Here is a 20,158-nt window from a genome sequence, read left to right as displayed (position 1 = left end):
TATCCCCACCCACTGGTGTGTGACTACGGTGAGTGTGTCTCCTTCACTCCCTACTCCAAATCTCTCTCCCTCTCAATCTATCAACTGGTATCAGAGCCAACGGGCTCTCTCTCTCTCTCTCTCCCTCCTCTTCCACTCCCTCCTCTCCCTAGCCTACCCCTTCCGTACGGACCGATCCGTACGGCCGTACGTCGTCCGTACAACCGTACGGACGGATCGCGAAGGCGCGGCTGCAAGGGCGCAGGCAAGGCGCGGCTGCAACGGCGCAGGCAAGGGCTGCAAAGGCGCGGCTGCAAGGGCGCAGGCAAGGCGCGAAGGCGCGGCTGCAACGGCGCAGGCCAGGGCTGCAAGGCGCGAGGCAAGGGCTGCAAGGCGCGGTTGCAAGGCGCGGGCGCGGGCGAGCTAAGCTGCAGAAGCAGCACGAGGCATAGGCGAAGGCGCCGTCGAGCTCCAGCTGGGCGCGGTCGAGCTCCAGTTCCCCCCTTCTCTCTCTCGAAATCTGGTACAGCACTGCTGTACTTGACTTTCACGTACAGCCAACAGTCAGGGTACCACAGATCGAGGAACATTTCTTTTCTGTTTATCTGTTTTCCACGGGAAAACATTGTCTTTCGCCACTGGCATTTGAGCCAAGGTGTTCTACTTGGGGCAGGGCTTACACTCGCACTGAGGCATTATGCCGCAAACAGTGTTGAGACAGGTCTTATCACTTGGCCAGTGATTGTACACAGTGGTGGCACTGAGAGTATGCATTGGACAGATCTGTACTTGATACTTGCAGTGTATGCTTTGTTGGATGCAACTCAATGGATTTGCAGTCAAACGCCTTGTGTGAGCAGTAGCAGTTGATGCCATTTACTGTGTCAATGCACGGAATGTGCTGCCAATTCAAGGGGCTTTTGATGCTATTATGCTTGTGACAAATGCTTTAGCTTGTTGCTGAAACTACAATCACATTTGGTACAGATTTGGTCGATTTTGACCAAGTTTGACTTTAGTCAAATTTGGGGCTTTTGTAGCCTGACCGGCAATTTGTCAAGTGGGAGCACTCTACATGCATCAGGCTATCTTGTGGAGCACTACTATGCTTTGAAAGTGCAAATTTGACTTACAGTGTTTGGTCAAAGGTCAATCTTTTCAAATTGGAGGTCACATCCCTGATTTTCTTCATGCATTCAAAGGGCTTTTGAGCCACCTTACTTCCAAACTGTAAATTCAGTTGGGGGGGAAGTTTCTGGAGCATATGGAGGTCTAAAATCAGAGATTTTCATCCAAAATCAGAGATTTTCATCCAAAATCAGAGATTCACTGTTTCTTGACAGTCCTGGACTGTCAAACAGCAAGTTTGACCAAATTTGACTGTCAAAAAGTCACTGTTTCTGCAGCAAGTGGGAGAAAGACTTTCAGTTGGTTTTATGCCACTGAAACAGTACCAAGTTCACTTTTGATCGTACTTCCGCTGCGGGAGAATTTTTTTCTTGGAGTGACTAGTGCTTAATTGCACACCTACAGGGAGTCTACTTTCTTTACTATGAGTTCCGGTAGCGACGTGTCGTCCTTGTTTCAGATAAAGAAGCTCGAAGGAGCTAAAAATTACGACATATGGAGGACACAATGCTACAATGTGCTGATGCAGAAGGACCAGTACAAGCCTATAAAGGAGAAGGGTGTTAAGCCCCCCAACGTTACTGATGAGCAGTGGGAGAAGATGGACGGCTTGGCCAGGTCGACCATTATGCTTACAGTTGTTGATTCACTGGGTGTAGGCATCAGGGATGAACCTACTGCGTGGAAGATGTGGCAACGTCTTGAGGATACTTATGCCAAGAAAAGTGCCACGGGAAAAGCTTACTGGCTAAAAAAGCTTGTTGGTCTTCAAATGAAGGAGGGGACAGCTATGTCCACTCATATTATTGAGTTTAACAGCATATTCAGCCAGGTGATCAACCAGGGGTTGAAGCTCGATGATGAGCTGAAAGCTACACTCATCCTATGTTCTCTACCTGAGTCATGGGACACATTCAGGACTTCTACCAGCAACTCAAAAGCCATTCTGTTATTTGCAGATGTGGAGAGTGCTCTTCTACAGGAAGAGATGAACAGAAAGAACAATGCTATTGGGAAGTCAAATGCTTTGAATGCACGCAGCAGGTCCAAAACACGTGGAAAAGACAAAGAAAGAGAGAGGAGCAAGTCCCGCTCTAAGAGTGATCTTGTATGCAACTATTGTGGCAAGAAGGGACATATTGAGAAAAAGTGTTTTCAAAAGAAGAATGACCAGAGAGCCAAAGAAGGCAAGGCTCAAGGCAAGTCTAAGGGCAAAGAAAAAGAGGAGCTGAATGTTACTTATGTTAGTGACAGTGACAGTGGACATGAGATATGTTTCACCTCTTCACTGGAGGCTCATACACTTCATGCTGGTGATGGATCAGATATGTTTTCCTGGATTATAGATTCAGGTGCTTCCTTTCATGTGACATCCTACAGAAATCTGTTTGTCAGATATGCAGGAGGGCAAAAGGGAGTTGTCTTTCTTGGTGATAACCATGCATGTTCTATCATTGGCATAGGTGATGTCAGGCTTGTTCTTGAAAATGGCCAGCAGTTAATGCTCAAAGGGGTCAGGCATGTTCCTGAGGTGAAGAAAAACTTGATTTCCACAGGGTTGTTGGATGACGATGGTTATCATACCACCTTTGGCAGTCAGAAATGGAAAATCAGCAAAGGGGCAATGGCTATTGCCAGGGGTCCTAAGGTTGATACTTTGTACTCACTTCATGCTGGACATTGTCCGCATTCTGATGTAAATGCCACCGAGCTGCCAAAGATTTCATTGTGGCATAGCCGGCTTGGCCATATGAGTATTAAGGGAATGGAGCAATTGGCTCATTTTGGTTACTTGCCGAGTCTAAAATATTCAGATTTAAAGAAATGTGAATTTTGTCTCTACGGTCGTCAAGTACAAATACCTCATAAGAGAAGGTCAGATCAGAAATTACAGCTCTTGGAGCTAGTACATACAGATGTGTGTGAGATGCCTACACTCTCTTTAGGAGGTTCAAAGTACATACTGTCATTCATAGATGACGCCACCCGCAAAGTGTGGGTTTACACTCTCAGAAAGAAGAGTGATACGTTCAAGGCTTTCACTAAGTTTGTTGCACTGGTCGAAAATGAGACAGGCAAAAAACTGAAAGCCTTACGATCTGACAATGGTGGAGAGTATTTGTCCAAAGAATTTCAAGAATTCTGTGAGGCAAAGGGTATTCAAAGGGTGTTGCCTGCACCATATGATCCTCCACAGAATGGTACAGCTGAAAAAATGTTCAGGACCATTCAAGAGAAAGTCAGATCCATGTTGTCACATGCTGCACTGCCCCACACATTTTGGGCTGAAGCTGTAAAGACAGCTGTGCACCTTATTAACAGGTCACCAAACAAGAGACTATGTGGCGGTGTGCCTGAACAGGCATGGACGGGTAAGCCTCCGTCTTACAAACACCTACGGGTCTTTGGTTGTGTCGCGTATGTGCATGTACGCAGGGAGGACAGAACTAAACTGGATCCAAAGTCTCTTAAATGCATATTCCTAGGTTACGGTGACAAAGGTGAGATGGGCTACAGGATTTGGGATCCCAAGAACAGAAAACTTATACGCAGCAATGATGTCGTGTTTGATGAAACCATCATGTTCAAGGAACCTGTTGTACAGCAGGGACCTTTAAAAGTAACTATTAATGATAACAGGCATCATGGGCAACACGAACAGGCTGTAAATCAGCCACAACAGCAGCATAACCAGCCATTAAATGATGCTGCAGCAGGTCCTAATGGACAGCCAGGTATGGCAGAAGACATCCCAATGGATGAAGCACAGTTAGGTGATCTTCCTGACATGCAAATGCAACCAGGAGACATGGGACAGCCACCTTATCTGGGTGATGAACAGGCTGGACAGCCAGCTCAAGACGATGGTCATTGGGTTAGAAGGTCAACTAGACCGACGCGGCATCCAGAAAGATTTGTTCCAGGCATTGATTATTTGATGCTCACTGATTGTGGAGAGCCTTCATGCTACAGAGAGGCTAGGCAGAGGGCAGACAAGGTTCAATGGGATCTTGCTATGAAGGCTGAAATGGACAGCCTTCACAAGAATGGCACTTGGGAATTGGTATCCTTGCCTACTGGTAAGAAGGTACTGCCATGCAAATGGGTTTATCGACTTAAGGTCACACCTGGTGAAAAGCCAAGGCATAAAGCCAGACTGGTTGCCAAGGGGTTCAAGCAGGAATATGGTGTTGACTTTGACGAGATATTCTCTCCTGTTGTTAAGATGACAACACTCAGAACTGTATTAGCATTGGTTGCACATGCAGATATGGACTTGGTCCAAATGGATGTCAAGACAGCATTTCTTCATGGTGATTTACATGAGGAAATTTTTATGCAGCAGCCAGAGGGTTTTACAGTGAAGGGCAAAGAGAAGCTTGTATGCAAACTAAAGAAAAGTCTTTATGGTCTAAAGCAGGCACCCAGGGAATGGTATCATAAATTTGATACATTCATGCGAACCCAGGGTTACAGGAGAAGTGACATTGATCACTGCTTGTATACCAAGAAAGCTTCAGATGGCAGTTTACTTATCCTCATTTTGTATGTGGATGACATGTTAATTGCTGGAAAATCTCATAATGAGATGAATGCCTTGAAAAAGAGATTGCACCAAACCTTTGATATGAAAGATCTTGGTGATGCCAACCATATATTGGGTATGCGAATACTTCGGGATAGGGAAAAGCGGTTGCTATACTTGTCTCAGAAGGAATATATTGGCAAGGTCTTGCAGAGATTTCACATGGAGGGGGGGAAGAGTATTGGTACTCCATTGCCTCCTTATGTGAAAATCAGTGCTTTGGACAGCCCTCAGACAGATGCTGAAAAAGCTGAGATGTCAAAGATTCCGTATGCATCAGCATGTGGCAGTCTCATGTATGCTATGGTTGCAACCAGGCCCGATATTGCGTTTGCAGTGGGAGTGGTTAGCAGATACATGGCTAAACCTGGCAAAAAGCATTGGAATGCAGTAAAAGGTGTCATGAGATACCTGAAGGGTACACAGGACTTGTGTATATGTTTCGGCAGTCAAGATGCAAAAGTGCAAGGTTATACAGACTCTGATTATGCCGGTCACCCTGATACCCGGAAGTCTACTACCGGATACGTTTTCACTTTCACTGGAGGTGCAGTGTTGTGGGTATCTAGAATGCAGCAATGCGTTGCATTGTCTACTACAGAAGCTGAATATATTGCAGCCACTGAGGCGTGCAAGGAAGCTATATGGCTATCTCGGCTAGTGGCAGATTTGGGCTACTCTAGTGATACTCCATTGTTGCATTGTGACAGTCAGAGTGTCATACAGTTGGCACGAAATCCTGTTTTTCATGCAAAGACGAAGCACATCGACGTGAAGTATCATTTTATCAGGGAGGTGCTTGAGAACAAGCAACTTCAGCTTGTGAAAGTTCACACTGATGACAATCCAGCAGATCTGTTGACCAAAGGATTGGCTGCTGAGCGGTTTGCACACTGCAGACGGCTTATGGGTATAGGATAAGCAGACCAATTGGTCTTGTACATGATGATGTATATTGCTGTTTTTTCTTTACTCTCTCTTATGGGCACACTGCCTTTAAGTGGGAGGTTGTTGGGGTAAAGGCACTGGCCACCCTTGTAACAGTTTTCGTCTAGTACTACTAAGTACACTAAGTACACATTGTACTTAGGTACTTAGTGGCCCTAGTCTTATCCACAGATATATATACTAGTGTGTGTACTTGGGGAGGTACCACTTATTGTTTTATCCCCACCCACTGGTGTGTGACTACGGTGAGTGTGTCTCCTTCACTCCCTACTCCAAATCTCTCTCCCTCTCAATCTATCAGCAAGTACAATGAGTGAAAAAATATGGGGATAGTCCTCCTTGAGCATATCTCCAGCAAGCACACAATTGGAAGCATTATCCATGACAAGGTAGAAGCCTCACCCTCCTGCTTGGATGCTTTGCCTTTCTCTTTTAGAGAATTGGGCTTGGCAATTGGACATTTATGCCATGGATGCCAAAGCTTATGTTTCTTACATCCGAAACATTTACCATCCTTAATCTGCTTTTTCTTCTCATCGTCAACCATGGAAGGAAATGATATCCATCCAAGACGTGATTGGTTGTTAACATTTTGTACAATAGCTTTCTTCTTTTCTTTGTTAAAGGGTTTACGAGGATTCAATTTCCTCTCAGTAATTTCAGCCAACTTAGTGAGGTCTCTAATGGGTGGTTGGGTTGAACGTTTCAACCTCATACCTCACTTTCGGACTTAGGGCAGCTAAATACTTCTTCCTTCTATCATCCTCACTCTTCTCAAGTAACTCTAAAGAGAGTTTCCAGAACTTGGTTGTAAATTCATTGTTACTATCGTTATCAAGTTGCCTAAACCTTTCCCAACGGAAGGTCAATTCCTTTTCATGCCTAGGAGGCATGAAAGTGGCCTTCAGTTGCTTTACAAACTTGGACCATTGAAGAATAGGCTCTTTTCTCGTTTGTAATAAGGACCACCACATCAAAGCATCCTTCTGTAGATGCAGTGTGGCAAGAGCAAGCTTCTCATGATCGGTCTTATCTTAACGGGCTATAGCTCATAATCGCGGATCCAATTAAAGATTTTATTTGCCTCTCATGTTCCATCGTATTTTGGGAATTCTATTCTCTCTCGGGGTTGGGATTTGACTTTGTTCGAGGGGGTACTTAAATCTTCATCCCTAAGATACAGCACTCTCTAGTCCCAAATTTTGTCATAATGTAGTGTTCAATCAGATTACTAAGCTGAGAAACCAGCTTATCAACGGGAGACTCCTCTCTCCCTCTTGCACTTGGGATATAATCCATGTGTACAAGATTTTAAGTTAAGGCATAAACTCAGTAGCAGCTTGTTCTTGGATGGACTCGTTTCTCCCTTCATTTTTAAAGGAGAACTCTCTATCAAGAGGTTCTTGAAGGAGAGATGAAGGTAATTCTATGCGGGGGTTATCATACTCAATATGTCTGTAACTAGTATCCTCTTCCGAAGGAGGTGAGCCCTTCCCCTTCCATTCTTTCCTTTTAGTAATACAAGAGAGAAAATGAGCTGCTGTAATCTCAGAAAAGAGATTTATTTTGCAGCAAAATTCAAGTGTTGTAGAGTTGGTGGTACTTATCTGACTCCTACTTCGCTTGTGTGGAAAAATCATTTAAAATGACGGACACCCCGTTCCCCCCGTCGAAGGTTACTGTGCCTGCATTATACAAAATCTTTTTGCCTCAACCCTAGGTTTCAGAAAGGGGTAATTCTCTTTGGCAGATGCATAGGCCGGCTAAGTGGTGGAGGAAAAGATTACGGCAACTTTGGGCATACAAGGTTCCACTTCGGCAACATGTTTTTTTATGGCGAGTGCTTCTAGGAAATTTTCCATCTGGACAATTGCTCGCCCATAGGCACATTGCTCCTGCTTTGTGTCATTGGTGTCTGATTACTCAGGAGATGCCTCATTTATTCTGGCATTGCCCGTCTTCTCGGCAATTTCTCGATTCTCTTCGATAGAGGCTACGAGTGAGGACTGTTCTCTTTGGGAAATTTTTCTGGCTCTTTGGTTTTCATCCACAGCGACCATAGTTTCATCTTTTCTTTGTTTGGGCTCGCTATTGGGCACTTTGGATTTTATGGACATACCACAATCGTTAAGTCTTTAGTGATCCCAAATTTTCTTTGTTTGCTTTCTTTAAGCGTTCTCTGCAGCAATCTTTCTTTGATTGCTTGCAGATTCGCCAGATAGATCAGGATGTGTATTTGAAATATACAGGTTGTCAAAGTTTTGCTGTTTTTCGCCGTCAACATAGATTTTCAAAAAAAGAAAAGAAAAGAATATCATGTCGTCGAGGCTTTTTGTCCCAAACCAAAGCGCTTAATTTCCTAACATTGGCCTTAAAAGAACATTGGGAGGGAGGCGTGTTAGAATCAACACAATTCTTATCTAAGCTACTTATGCTAACGCTATTTGTTTAACCCATGGATTACTACTTTTAGGCCTAGTCCTAATGTGTAATAACTGAATATCCTTGTCTCACACATTTCTTTTTCTTTAAAGTTTGTTTACGTCCTTTGAAATAATTGTGGAAACCTTTTGTAAGTTTGCTTTCACTCTCCGAAGTATGTTCTTTTGAATCGCCCTTCCAATCAACCAAATATTATCGATTTGTGTGGCGTGTACATCAAGTAACCACATGAAAAGCTGGATTTATTTTATCGTCCTTCTAATAGAGCTAATTTGTAAATGAGTTCATCATCAATTCTCTGAAGTATTGTGAGGGTGGGTGGGGGGGTTTTGTGGGTGGGTGTGTTGGGGATGTAGGGGTGGGTGGGTGGGTGGGAGCGTGTGGGGGTGGGGGTGGGGTGGGTGGGAGTGTGTGGGGGTGGGGTGGGTGTGGGTTTGGGTGTGGGGGTAGGGGGATTGGGAGGGGTGTGGGTGGGTGGGGATGTAGGTGTAGGTGGGTGTGGGTGTGGGTGTGAGGGTGTAGGGGTGGGTGGGTGGGTTTTGGTGGGGATGGGTTCGGGGGGGGGGTGTGGGTGTGGGTGGGTGGGTGGGGGTACGTGGAAGAGATGTTGGATTCGTTGACTGATCGTTTATTTTCAGGTGCCACATGGGGCAGCTGGATACTATATGCTAGGGTTAATATGCAGGTGAGAGTTCACATAAGTATAATGTTATGTTGTAAAGTGAATGATTTTCATGTATTTTAGAATTACATTAATTCGTTGGGTTATAGTTTAGGCATTTCCAAATGATGCATCAGACTTGTTTTTTGAGCCAATGATTTCTTTCATGCTAATGTTTAATGGTTGAGAAGTGTATAGGGACTTAAATTTATTCTTTATCTTATCTACTAACTTCCTAAAGATTATTGTCATTTAACTTGAACATGTAAAACTTGGAACTTTTAATGGATGCTGTGAAGAAAAGGATCAAAACAACTTGAGTATGTTTTGTAGAATATCATTATAACGACTCCCTTGTCATTATCATTCATTGTCCTGGTGAATAGGAGGGCTATTGTTAGGTTGCCAAGTGAATAATGGCCAACTGCATCTATGGGTGCCTTTTGCTTTGATAAAATACGGAAATAAAAATGTAATTGCATGTGGCCTTATAATTGTGTGAATGAGAGAGAGAAAAATTAACTCAGAGAAAAGTATAGTGTGCAGATAACATTAGCTTAAAGAGATACAAACTGTAGCAGAAACTATGTACATCAAAAGAAAACTGTGTCACGGAGCTCTGGTTGCATTGGGCTGCCCATTGTCGTCCTTCTTGATGGTATCCGGGATAATTGCACAGGCCTTCATATTCTCTTTGTAGTGATAGTATCCAAGATGTGTATTAGTCATATTCGCTGTCTTGAGAGAGAGTTCAGCTCAAAGGGATGGCAGCTCTGTCCATAAAGCCTCATGAGACTTATCCAAATCTGTATGTTTACTTTGGGCATGGCATTGTTAGCTCCACCAAATGAAGCTAGGAGAGGTCTTGCACATGTTTTTCTTCCATGACTGCAAGCTGACTTTTTAAGTTAGCCAAATTAAGCTCAGACTCGGCATTCTTAGACAACATAGAGGCGCGTTTGTCTTGCAGCATCGTCAACCCTTGCTTTAGCCTGACTTGTTGGTCCTCATGGTGGCATTGCATATCTCCCTTTTCTGTGTCGTAGGCATGCTTGTGAATGTCATGTTGGTGCTACAGCTCAACCTACTATTTTTTCCATCCCTCTTCCTTTGCTTGCAATTGTTCTAGCCATGTCCTCATGGTGGCATTGCATATCCCCTTTTTTGGTGTCCAGGCATGCTTGTGAATGTCATATTGCTGCTACAGTTGAGCATACTATTTTTCCAGCCCTCTTCCTTTGCATGCAGTTGTTCTTGCCATGTCTTTTCTTGATCGTAAGAGACATGGAAGTGATTTTTGAGGCTATTCAAATCTCTGTTTTTGGGATAGCATGTGCTGCGTATAATATGTGGCAGGAGGATGGTGAAAATATTATCCAAATGCTTCTCCACACACACTGGGTATCTCTTTTCTTTAATATAAGAAAAGAGGTGCTGAGAATCTTGATTTTAGAGGCGTGTTTGTGCAATTCCTAGGCTTTCTAGACGTAACCTAGACAATTTGGAATCACCTAAACTGAAAATCTTGTCAGGACTCAATGTAGTAGCATGGTTCAAGCCTTGATATGCATGGACCTATATGGCTTGTTAATTATAAAAAAGAACTCCTCGCATAGAAGTTTTCTTATAATGAGCTTAAAGTGCTTTTGAGTTTGAAAATAGGTGTACTAAGAGTTTTTATAAGATAAAAAAGGAGATCTAGAACACGAATGAGTTTCTTTGAAGCTGCTGTGGAAAATGTGTAATCTCGTTAAGGTCTTGTTAACCGTCTAGACTTGAAGGTTCTCTTTTTTAATCAATTTCTCCCAGTAAGATTGGGATGAGTGGATTGAATAAATTTAAAATTGGGTTATTAATAGGGACAATTCAGTCTATGGGACGGCCTTTGATGTGTTTGGTATTAGGTGCATGGATGATATGTTTCAGAACAAATTCTCGGAGTAATCTTTATGAAACGTTTTCTAAAATTAAGTATGGATACACAAGCGATCTTTGAAGGCTAGTTAAGGATATTATGTGTATGTAATTTGAATGGTTCTTGGCTGGCATAAGAGCTTGATACTCCATTTAAAGCCTAGGCTATGTCGGGTAAGATTAGGACTAGCTGATGCTGATGTAGTTGTGTCTTTCTAACGAATGCGGAGTTTGTAAATCTTTACAACGATTTGGTTTGTTAGCCATGTAGCTTAGGCTACTTTGTGTATGTAATTTGAATGGTTGTTGGCTAACATAAGAGCGGGGTATTTCATATAAAGCCTAGGCTATCGAGGGTAAGATTGGGAGTAGCTGATGCTGATGTACTTGTGTCTTCCTAAAAGATGCATGGCGATTCATGTTGCTATAGGAGAAAGTCCTTTTCCCAGACATGTTGTGATTGACTTTGAAAGTTAGCTTTGGAGTTAGTGTTAGCTGCTCTCTATGTTTAGGGATGCGCTTTAATATTGTCGTTCAGGAGGAAAAAGTAATTTACTTGTGTTATGTTTGTTCGTTAGCGGAGCGAAATTGCTTTAGTAGACTTGTTTACTGAACCTTATCAGAAAAATTATAGAGGAATCCAGAAAAACTGTTTGATCTTTGGAATGTAGATGCTTTTGTACAAGTGAAGCCTTCGAAGGACATTCTATCATGCATACTCCTGAATTATAGTAGGATAATCTGAGCCCAACCAGCAATTCAACATTCAAAATTTTTGTCTTATTGACTATTAAAAAGCAAATGCATAAGTGGATTTTTTGAAGAGGAGGAAATCTCCTTTATCATGTATGTTGTGGGTGGGTTTGTAATGTCAAGCTTGTTATGAGGATAATTTTTTTTAAAATGCCGATAAATTTTAATTACATTTAAAATAATATTTGCATTGCTTTCTTCATCCACTTATTTTCTCACATTGTGGTAGGTATACGGATCGAAGGCAAGCATCCATTCAACATTACACACAGGCATTATCATTGGATCCTTTTTTTTGGTCCGCTTATGAAGACTTGTGTGTGCTTGGTAAGTGTGTATTTCTTTTGATTTATGACAATTTTACCTTGTTTTCACTATTTTTAGAGTGAGGGTTGAGTTTGATTTTTACTAAGGGAAACCCAAGTATCTTTTCAACTTATTGTGTTGTCCTTTCTTCATTAATAAACTTTATAAAAAGTGTAGTGTTTGTCTGCATGAAGATCTCATTTTTTGCATATCAAATATTACTTTTAATCTTTATGAAAAAACTTATAAAACCCTTGTTTTTTTAAAAAGGGGGGGTTTTGGGCTTCAGGGTTTTTGGGAAGATCTGTGTACAATTTTCATTTTGTGTACTCTATGATTATATTATATTTAAACCCGTGGATTGAGAGCTAGGCCGTTTCTTCGAGAAGTTCTAGCCATATAGATGTCCGTTTAGTTTGGATAATGATTAATGTATATTCTAGTTGGGCTTCTCATTTGGTTATAATATACAACTAAATCTTCATGCCAAATTTTGACTGAACATGCTAGAAAGTCAGATATATGTGCCAATGATTTGAGAAAGTCTTGGAGATGCCATATATGTCAATGGCAGCTAGAACAACATTTGAAAGGGGGTTATGAGTATAAAATCTTGGGCGCTATGGGTAGCAATCTGCCTTCAAAGGAACTGAATCAAGTAGAGATATCTTTATTATTCACATTAAGGTTCTAAAGATGAAACAAGGAAGTAAAAGGAAGCTGACATGGTAGTTCAATTAAGTTTGATTTGAGTGTATATTACTTGAATATTAAGGGCTGTGTTCATCTTTAGTCTTTTTCAGTATAGCCCCTTCTTGTATATTAAGGGCTGTGTTATCTTTAGTGTTTTTCAGTATAGTCCCTTCTTGTATTTAGGATTGTGTTCTACTATATCGTTCTAGGTGGGAGATGCACAATGGTTGTCGACTAGCGTAACATTCGAGGATGTGTTCTAGTATACGGTCCTAGGTGGGAGTTGCACAATGGTTGTCTACTAGTGTAACATTCGAGGCCCCTATCTATGATGACTTAATTATGTCGAACCGTTTCATACTTTCTTCTAAAGGTGATGACATACACCCATCTCGCTTACATCGATAGATGTGGATGCACTTAAAAAAGTATGATTACAAAAAGGATTTTGTAAGCCTAGAGGTTTTCCACAAATCAAAGCTGTTTTAAAGTGAAAAGAAAGCTAGATATAATACAAAAGGTGTGCTCCCAAACTTAGGGAAGAGCTCAAAAATTTTAGACTGATGATTGTACTTGAAGGGCATGGAATAATCTTGGTCAATGCGCAACACTAAAAGATTTTTCCTATTTTCTTGTAACATTTCATTTAGTTTGTTGCCTATGAAACCACGTGTTACATGGATTGCGTTTCAGGAGAGAGTTGTACAAGAGAAGCATTACAATTTCTAGTTACTATGCAAAATTTTGTGATCACGTGCGCTTGGATTGGCAAATAAATGGTGCTACCAAACTATGTCTTTCTTTCTTGCTGCCTATTGCAATTACATAGGTGAGTTAGATTTATTGCAATGAGGAAGGGCCCTGCTGAGGGGCGATGTTGCAAGCCCAAGCCCCATTGACCATACTATCGTCTTAGCAATGTTTTGTGCATACTGGGGAGTTATGTTTTCTAGGCCACATTTATCCTTTGCAAGGATCACATAATCTGCTGTAGAACACACAATGTGAACTTCCTCACCACATCGTGTTACACATCCATTTTGCTAATCAATCAATGCATAGTCAAACTAAATTGGGGGAAAAAGAGGTGCCTTTGATGGCCACGAGGAGACCTGAGGTCGACATCGAGAAAATGGCTAAGATGTGATTTTTGTGATGATGATGTCCTCCATGCTTTTGATGAGGAGCATAGTCTGTAGGGCCAGCCCAAAGGTGAGCATGTTTACATTGTAAGATAAGAGTTCCCTACTCTCAAAGTTCCATATGATAAAGCTGCTTTCTTGCTCCTGTCTGTCTTGTGGTTTTGAACTCCCTTGTAAACGAATTCCAAATTTGGCCATAACTCCACCTCCAAAGGTTGTTTCTTTCTCTGTTTGCTCCAATGTGTCCACCTCTCGACCCACGATTGTTCTACCTAAAACTTGCATACATTTCATCTTCTAGCAAAAAATTTAAGGTAATCTAGTTGCTGTCTTGAGCCTTTTGAGCAAGATTTCTTTTTTTGACAGAACAACTTCATTTGGATTCCAATTCTTCATTTGTATGATCTAGTGTGTTCATTTTGCAGTTCTCTATCCCTCTACATCAAAATTGTAGAAGCCTTCAAGGCACTCTTGTTATGCATACATCAATTGCAAAACATGGTGCTAGACTATGCGGCTGGGGGCAGTAGGCCGTAGTGTTCCATGTGGATGTTCTTGCTTTCTTACGCATGGAATAAAAAATTCAAAAATGATCTCTATGCCAAGACAATGGATGAGTCCAAAAATGGACAAAACAAAGACTATGTTAGACAAGGACAAAAGTACCGCTAGCTTGTCATTCTAGAAAGTGATGACAAATGCAAAGGAGTCAGCATATGATTGGACATGAATGCTGAATTTGACATAAATTAAGCTGAGTAAACGTGGGGTACTCTGTCTTATAAGTAATAAATTGGGACTGTACATGTCATCAGCCATTGGAGGAGGTGAAAATGATCTCCCATGTTTGGCACTCTTGTTGGGATGTGGGGAAAATTGTTAGGAAAAGAGCAAGATGATTGTTAACAAGAATGTTGCCTTTGAGTAGGTTTGTAAAGACCTTGTTTCATTCCAAGCTATGCTCATGCTACTAAATGTTAAAAAAGAAAGGGATGTCGAACTTCAATTGAAAACTAAATTCTTGATATTTTGAACTTTGGAATCAATTCATTATTCTTATATAAGTAATTTATATGTCCTATGCCCATTACACATTTAATTTTCTATAGAAAATCCATATATTTATATACGTAATATTATTTTATATTAAAAAAATGATTTTGTTAAGTGGCTTAATCTTTAAGGTCTTGAGACACATGTATCTAACATGTAGTGTGTTACGTGTTTGAACAACCTTGAAATTAACATTTTGGGCTTATTGGATTCAAGAACACTATTTTGCTACCTATAGCTAATGATGGTAAGGGAATCCTTGTGTTTGAAATGACTAAGTCCATCATCCTTGTTAGGACTTGGTCGTGTGCCGTCTTGATGGCTTGGTTGGCACTCTTCCAACGAGAGGTGAGACCCTTAATATTTCACGTGATCATTATTCATTATTGTGTCCTCATTGGGTGAAGCTTGACGGTACTTGGGGCTAGCTCGGGCTTGATTAGGCATCTATAGAGTGAGGCCTGGTAAATCAACAAGACGATGTCTCCTTGAATCTCTTTCTTGAATATTGTCTGACCTTCTTTGGCTTGTCGGTGGGCTTCCACAAGGTTGCACTACCACCCAATGCATAACTTGGTTCGTCTTAAGCGGAGGTTGAGAAGCTTGCGGCGTCCTTGGTTGCAAGGTGCTTGTGTCTGTTCATCCAAGTAGTTGCGGGGTGGGGGCACCTATGCAAGCAACTTTGTTGAACTAGGATGAGGGGTGGTCAACGGTCTTGATTTTATAATCACCCAATGAAAGAATATCTCGAGCTTTATACAGCGGAGTGGAGAGCTTCCTGAACCAAATGAGCTCTACAAAAAGAGCTAGAAAAGAGAAGAAGATGCCTTTTAGGAGGAGGACTTGTGTACTATTGAGTGTGCTTACCAAATTGCCACTGTGCGGCTTATGCTCAAACTGTTGCTGTAGGGCTTATCTAAATTGTCACTCTGCAATACTCCGATGTAACATCCTCTCAAAACAAAGCATGATTCAACTATGTGGATGTGAGAGGAGTACCTAAGAACTTTGTGAACCAAGTCATGAGATGGAAGATTTGCGTCTGCTCCAAAGATCAAGCATGTAATACAATGATGACAATTGTGTGTCAACAATAGCAAAGAGGATATACAAGGTTGATGTATGTGTGCAACCAATGCAAAAAATAGTCAACAAATGCGACTATACATGGATGGCATGTGTGCAAGATGTATTCAACTATCCTGAGTCCAAAAGAGAGAATTCTGCCCGAGTGTCACAAATCTATACAAGATGTGATGAAGTGCGAACTTCCAAGATACTGGGTGCTAGATGTATGAGTGTGTACACCGATGATAGAACCAAATGGACTCACTAATTGGGTGATATGGCCAATGGCTCACTTGGATTAGAGGAGTTTAATCTCCTCTATAGTTGTGCTACTCTACAGCTAGACTACAAGTTCTCCACTCTGCTTTATGGAGCTCGAGATATTCTTTCATTGGGTGATAATGTGTTTCTTGCATTCTACCCTTGCTCAAGAGCTTCCTAAACCAAACCGAAGAGGAAGATGAGCTCTACAAGAAGAGCTAGGAAAGAGATGAAGATGCCTTGAGGAGGACTCGTGCACTGGCAAGAGCTAGGGCTTTCGCCTTGACAAAGCAAGGACTTGCACTCTTTCATGGATAGAGCATGAGTGGTTCTGATACCATGTTGGAGGATCAAGGGGGAGAGAGCGGACAATTACCTATCTTGTGTAGTCTGCATCTCCCCTTGATCTTCCAAGGTATAAGAACCACTCATGCTCTATGCATGAGAGTGTGCAAGTCCTTGCTTTGTCAAGGCGTAAGCCCTAGCTCTTGCTAGGGCACAAGAACTCCTCCTTGCGACATCTTCATCTCTTTTCTAGCTCTTCTTATAGCGCTAATATTCCTCTTCGGTTTGGTTCAGGAAGCTCTCCACTCGGCTTTATGGAGCTTGAGATATTCTTCCATTGTGTGATTATGTGTTTCTTGCATTCTAGCCTTGCTTATGTTACACTCCTCTCATGAGGAGTGAAGGTTTCTTGAAGTTTTAATGGTTTCTTTAAAGGTCATATTTATGATTGGTTTTTCAAAGAAGGGTTCCTATTATCGTCTTGGGTGCAAATCCCTAGTCTTCTATTACGTGGTTGAATGTGGTTCTCAAGTAGAAACTCTGGCCATGTGGTTAGCTCAAATTAGGCCAAGTTATGTTAGTTTTGATCAGTGGTAAACATATTGCTATATGGAGATAATCCTATCGAGTGGTGTATCATCATAATTGGCATATCAACGGTCCAATTAGCATTTTCACGTGAGTAGCGGGTACGTCATTAGTGCAACATCAGCATGCATAGTCGTCATCCCACAACATCATGTGCCACCTAAGCACACAATGGCACACATGTACACTTTTGTAAGAAGTTATGTTAGTTTTTCTCAGTGGTAAACATACTACTATATGGCATATTATCCTATCGAGTGCTTTATCATCATGATTGCCATGTCAACGGTCCAATTAGCATTTTCACGTGAGTAGTGGGTACGTCATTTGTTGAATGTCAGCATGCATAGTCATCATCCCACGACATCATGTGCCACCTAAGCACACAATGCTACACATGTACACTTTTGTAGGATGTGGACACAATTTGCTACATGATCACATAATGCCACATCTTCATTTTTATCCATATCATCATTTTTCACAAGTTTGATACCAATTTCAAAGGGCCATTACTCTTGATCATGAAGGAATTGTCCACTTATATGGGGAGCAAAAAAGATTAGCAGATTATGTTGTACGTGGTGAGCACAATAGATTTGCTTTTGGACTTTTTTAATAAATCAGAATCCTTCAATCCTCATGATGGGAACTACTTCCTGATCCATTGTAGCTACCCAACACATAAAACAAACAAGTAAAATATAAAATTTGGCATTTTACGCATCGACGTGTAGTCTAGCTGTAGACTAGCACAACTGTAGAGGAGATTGAACTTCTCTAATCCAAGTGAGCCATTGCCCATATCACCCAATTAGTTCCCACCGGCATGAGTCCATTTGGTTCTATCATCGGTGTACATACATCTAGCCTACCATCCAGTATCTTGGAAGTTCGCACTTCATCACATCTTGTACAGATTTGTGACACTTGGGTAGAGTTCTCTCTTTTGGACTTAGGATAGTTGCATACATCTTGCACACACATGCCATCCAAGTATAGTCACATTTGGTTCTATCCTCGGTGTACACACTCATACATCTAGCCTACCACCCAGTATCTTGGAAGTTTGCACTTCATCACATCTTGTATAGATTTGTGACCCTTGGACAGACTTCTCTCTTTTGGATTCGGTATAATTGCATATGTCTTGCACACACATGCCATCCATGTATAGTCACATCTGTTGACTATTTTTGGCATTACTTCAACACATACATCAGCCTTGTATATCCTCTTTGCTATGCTTGACACACTATTGTCGTCATTGTATTACATGCTTGACTTTGACGTGCACACAGTTCCCACAGATCTCCTAGGTACTCCTCTGACATCCATACAGTTGGATCAAGCTTTGTTTTGAGAGGGTGTTACATCGGAGTACTACGGATTGACAGTTTAGATAAGCCCTACAACAACACTAGCTTGAGCACAAGCCCCACAATGGCAGTTCGGTAGGCACTCTCAACAGTACACGGGTAAGACTGTAGGAAAGAGCACCCGATTGTCTCTAGCATGGAGCCATAAATATTCACATGACATAGTTGATGTACACGGGTAAGACTGTAGGAAAGAGCACCAGATTGTCTCTAGCATGGAAGCCATAAATATTCACATGACATAGTTGATGATACGCTAGTCATGACTCTAGATGAGATCTGTAAGCGGAAAGAGAAAACCTACTTTTACCATTTCTTACCGAGTGCAATTCAAGAGGGGCCGTTAAGGATGGTGTAATACATAAGGGCATAGGGTCAAACTCTAACCTTATTTTTAACTCGAACGGGTTCTCTTGTATATATTCATGTTTATTATCAATACAATGTACTGTACAATGTGTAGTGTACAGTTATCTATCTTGTTCAATCCACTTTGCAATAGGGTATTGGTGTATTCTTTGCAATCGTCTTTTGCTTCTTATTATAAGGGCTAGTGTTTGTTGGCCACTACAAATATATGACATCATATGGTAAGGAGGTTGCTATGAAAGAGGTCCATGGCCTAGTGGAGACTGCGTCTATGGAACTTATGCGATGATGCTTTCAAGCTCATCAATGTCCATGCATAGAAGAGTTGAGAATATTCCCTTGTTTTGGCAAATATTGATGGGTTTTCAGGTAGGATGCCATGTTGCTTGCTACTAAATTGGTTTCTTTTTTTTGTTTTTTTTGGGTGGGGAAAAATGTAAAGGGAAATGGTTAGATTCCTTACATGGAAAGGCAGCAATGAAACTGGCTTACTAAAGGGGTCATCCTGAGATGAATCTACTTGTTAATTGATTTTTGGTAGCTTACGTTTAGTAGAGGCTTATTGTGGCGCTGATTTTCCATGTGTTTCTCCTCTTATTGCCTTTGATAGAATAAGTTCTTTCATTTCTTGGTTATAGGTCAGTCCTTAGTTGCTTCCCATATGCTAGGCATTTTGTCAGTCAATTGTAGTGGCCAGATCTCTCCAAGTGTGGGAAAAAGTCCAAATGGGCACATGCTGTACCTTCAACCTCAGGTAGCCTGTGTGCCCGTGCAAACTTTCAATGCTTTTCCATACATTGCTCCTCTTGTTGCCTTTGATGGATATAAATACTTGTATTTCTTGGGTATAGGTCAGTCCTCAGTTGCTCCCCGTATGCTAGGCACTTTGCTAGTCAGCGGTAGTGGCTGGATCTGTTTCCCAAATGGGCACATGCCATACCTTTCACATCCCTGTGTGTCCATGCAAACTTTCAATGCTTTTTGTTCAAGAAAGTAGTTAAGGTGGGCACGAATACTAGGTCACTCCAGCTCAAAGTGTTTGCTGCTTTTAAGAACAATCGAGTGTGATTAATGTGATTGCTGTAGGTTGGACATAGTTGCAGTCCAGAAGGTCTTTTTGGTGAAAGCTATTTTAAGACTTGCTATTTTTTCATAGTAGTCAACATTTTGAATTAGAGCAAACTAAGGGTGTTGATTATGGTTAGTTTGAAGCATCTTCCCATTCTTGACTTTTGAGAAGACAAGGTACATTTGGAAAGCCATGGTTAAAAGTCTCATGATGTCATATAGCCCATGAAGATCGCGGAGGGTAAATATCCTAGGCCAAGTACTAGCATGGTTTGCATTATAGTGCATGACTAGATTTAAGCAGGATGAGGACGATGCATATGCATTTGCTGTTCTCATCATAAATTAGACAAAGAGTCTGATAGTGGACCTCTTGGAGATCAAGAAATTCTCTCTTTTGGAGACAGGGCTCGAGACGGTAGATCTTGGACTTTTTAGTTGGAATTTTTTTGAAGTCCTTGAAGATGGAGCATTGTAGGCCATCTTCCATAAGAGGCAAATGCAAACCTATTTAGGAAGGACAATATACTTTGGT

At 41.5% G+C, this 20,158-nt stretch overlaps 1 protein-coding gene across 2 annotated transcripts in view; it reads left to right on the top strand.

Annotated features, from left to right (window-relative positions):
* HBT (CDC27 family protein) overlaps window positions 1-20,158 on the top strand; it is a 167,206-nt gene that overhangs the window by 51,449 nt on the left and 95,599 nt on the right. For both annotated transcript variants that reach the window (XM_087391503.1, XM_087391502.1), the window contains exons 4-5: window positions 8,722-8,768; window positions 11,641-11,738. In XM_087391503.1, the coding sequence (XP_087247629.1) occupies window positions 8,722-8,768; window positions 11,641-11,738 (145 nt within the window). The remainder of the gene's footprint in view (window positions 1-8,721; window positions 8,769-11,640; window positions 11,739-20,158) is intronic.

This window comes from Dipteris shenzhenensis, chromosome 20, assembly GCF_047967505.1.
Source record: "Dipteris shenzhenensis isolate YYH24624 ecotype China chromosome 20, Dip_SZ_1.0, whole genome shotgun sequence".
In the NCBI taxonomy this organism is placed as follows: Eukaryota; Viridiplantae; Streptophyta; class Polypodiopsida; order Gleicheniales; family Dipteridaceae; genus Dipteris; species Dipteris shenzhenensis.
The sequence above is the reverse complement of the archived record's forward strand: the minus strand, read 5'-3'. Positions and strand labels throughout refer to the sequence as shown.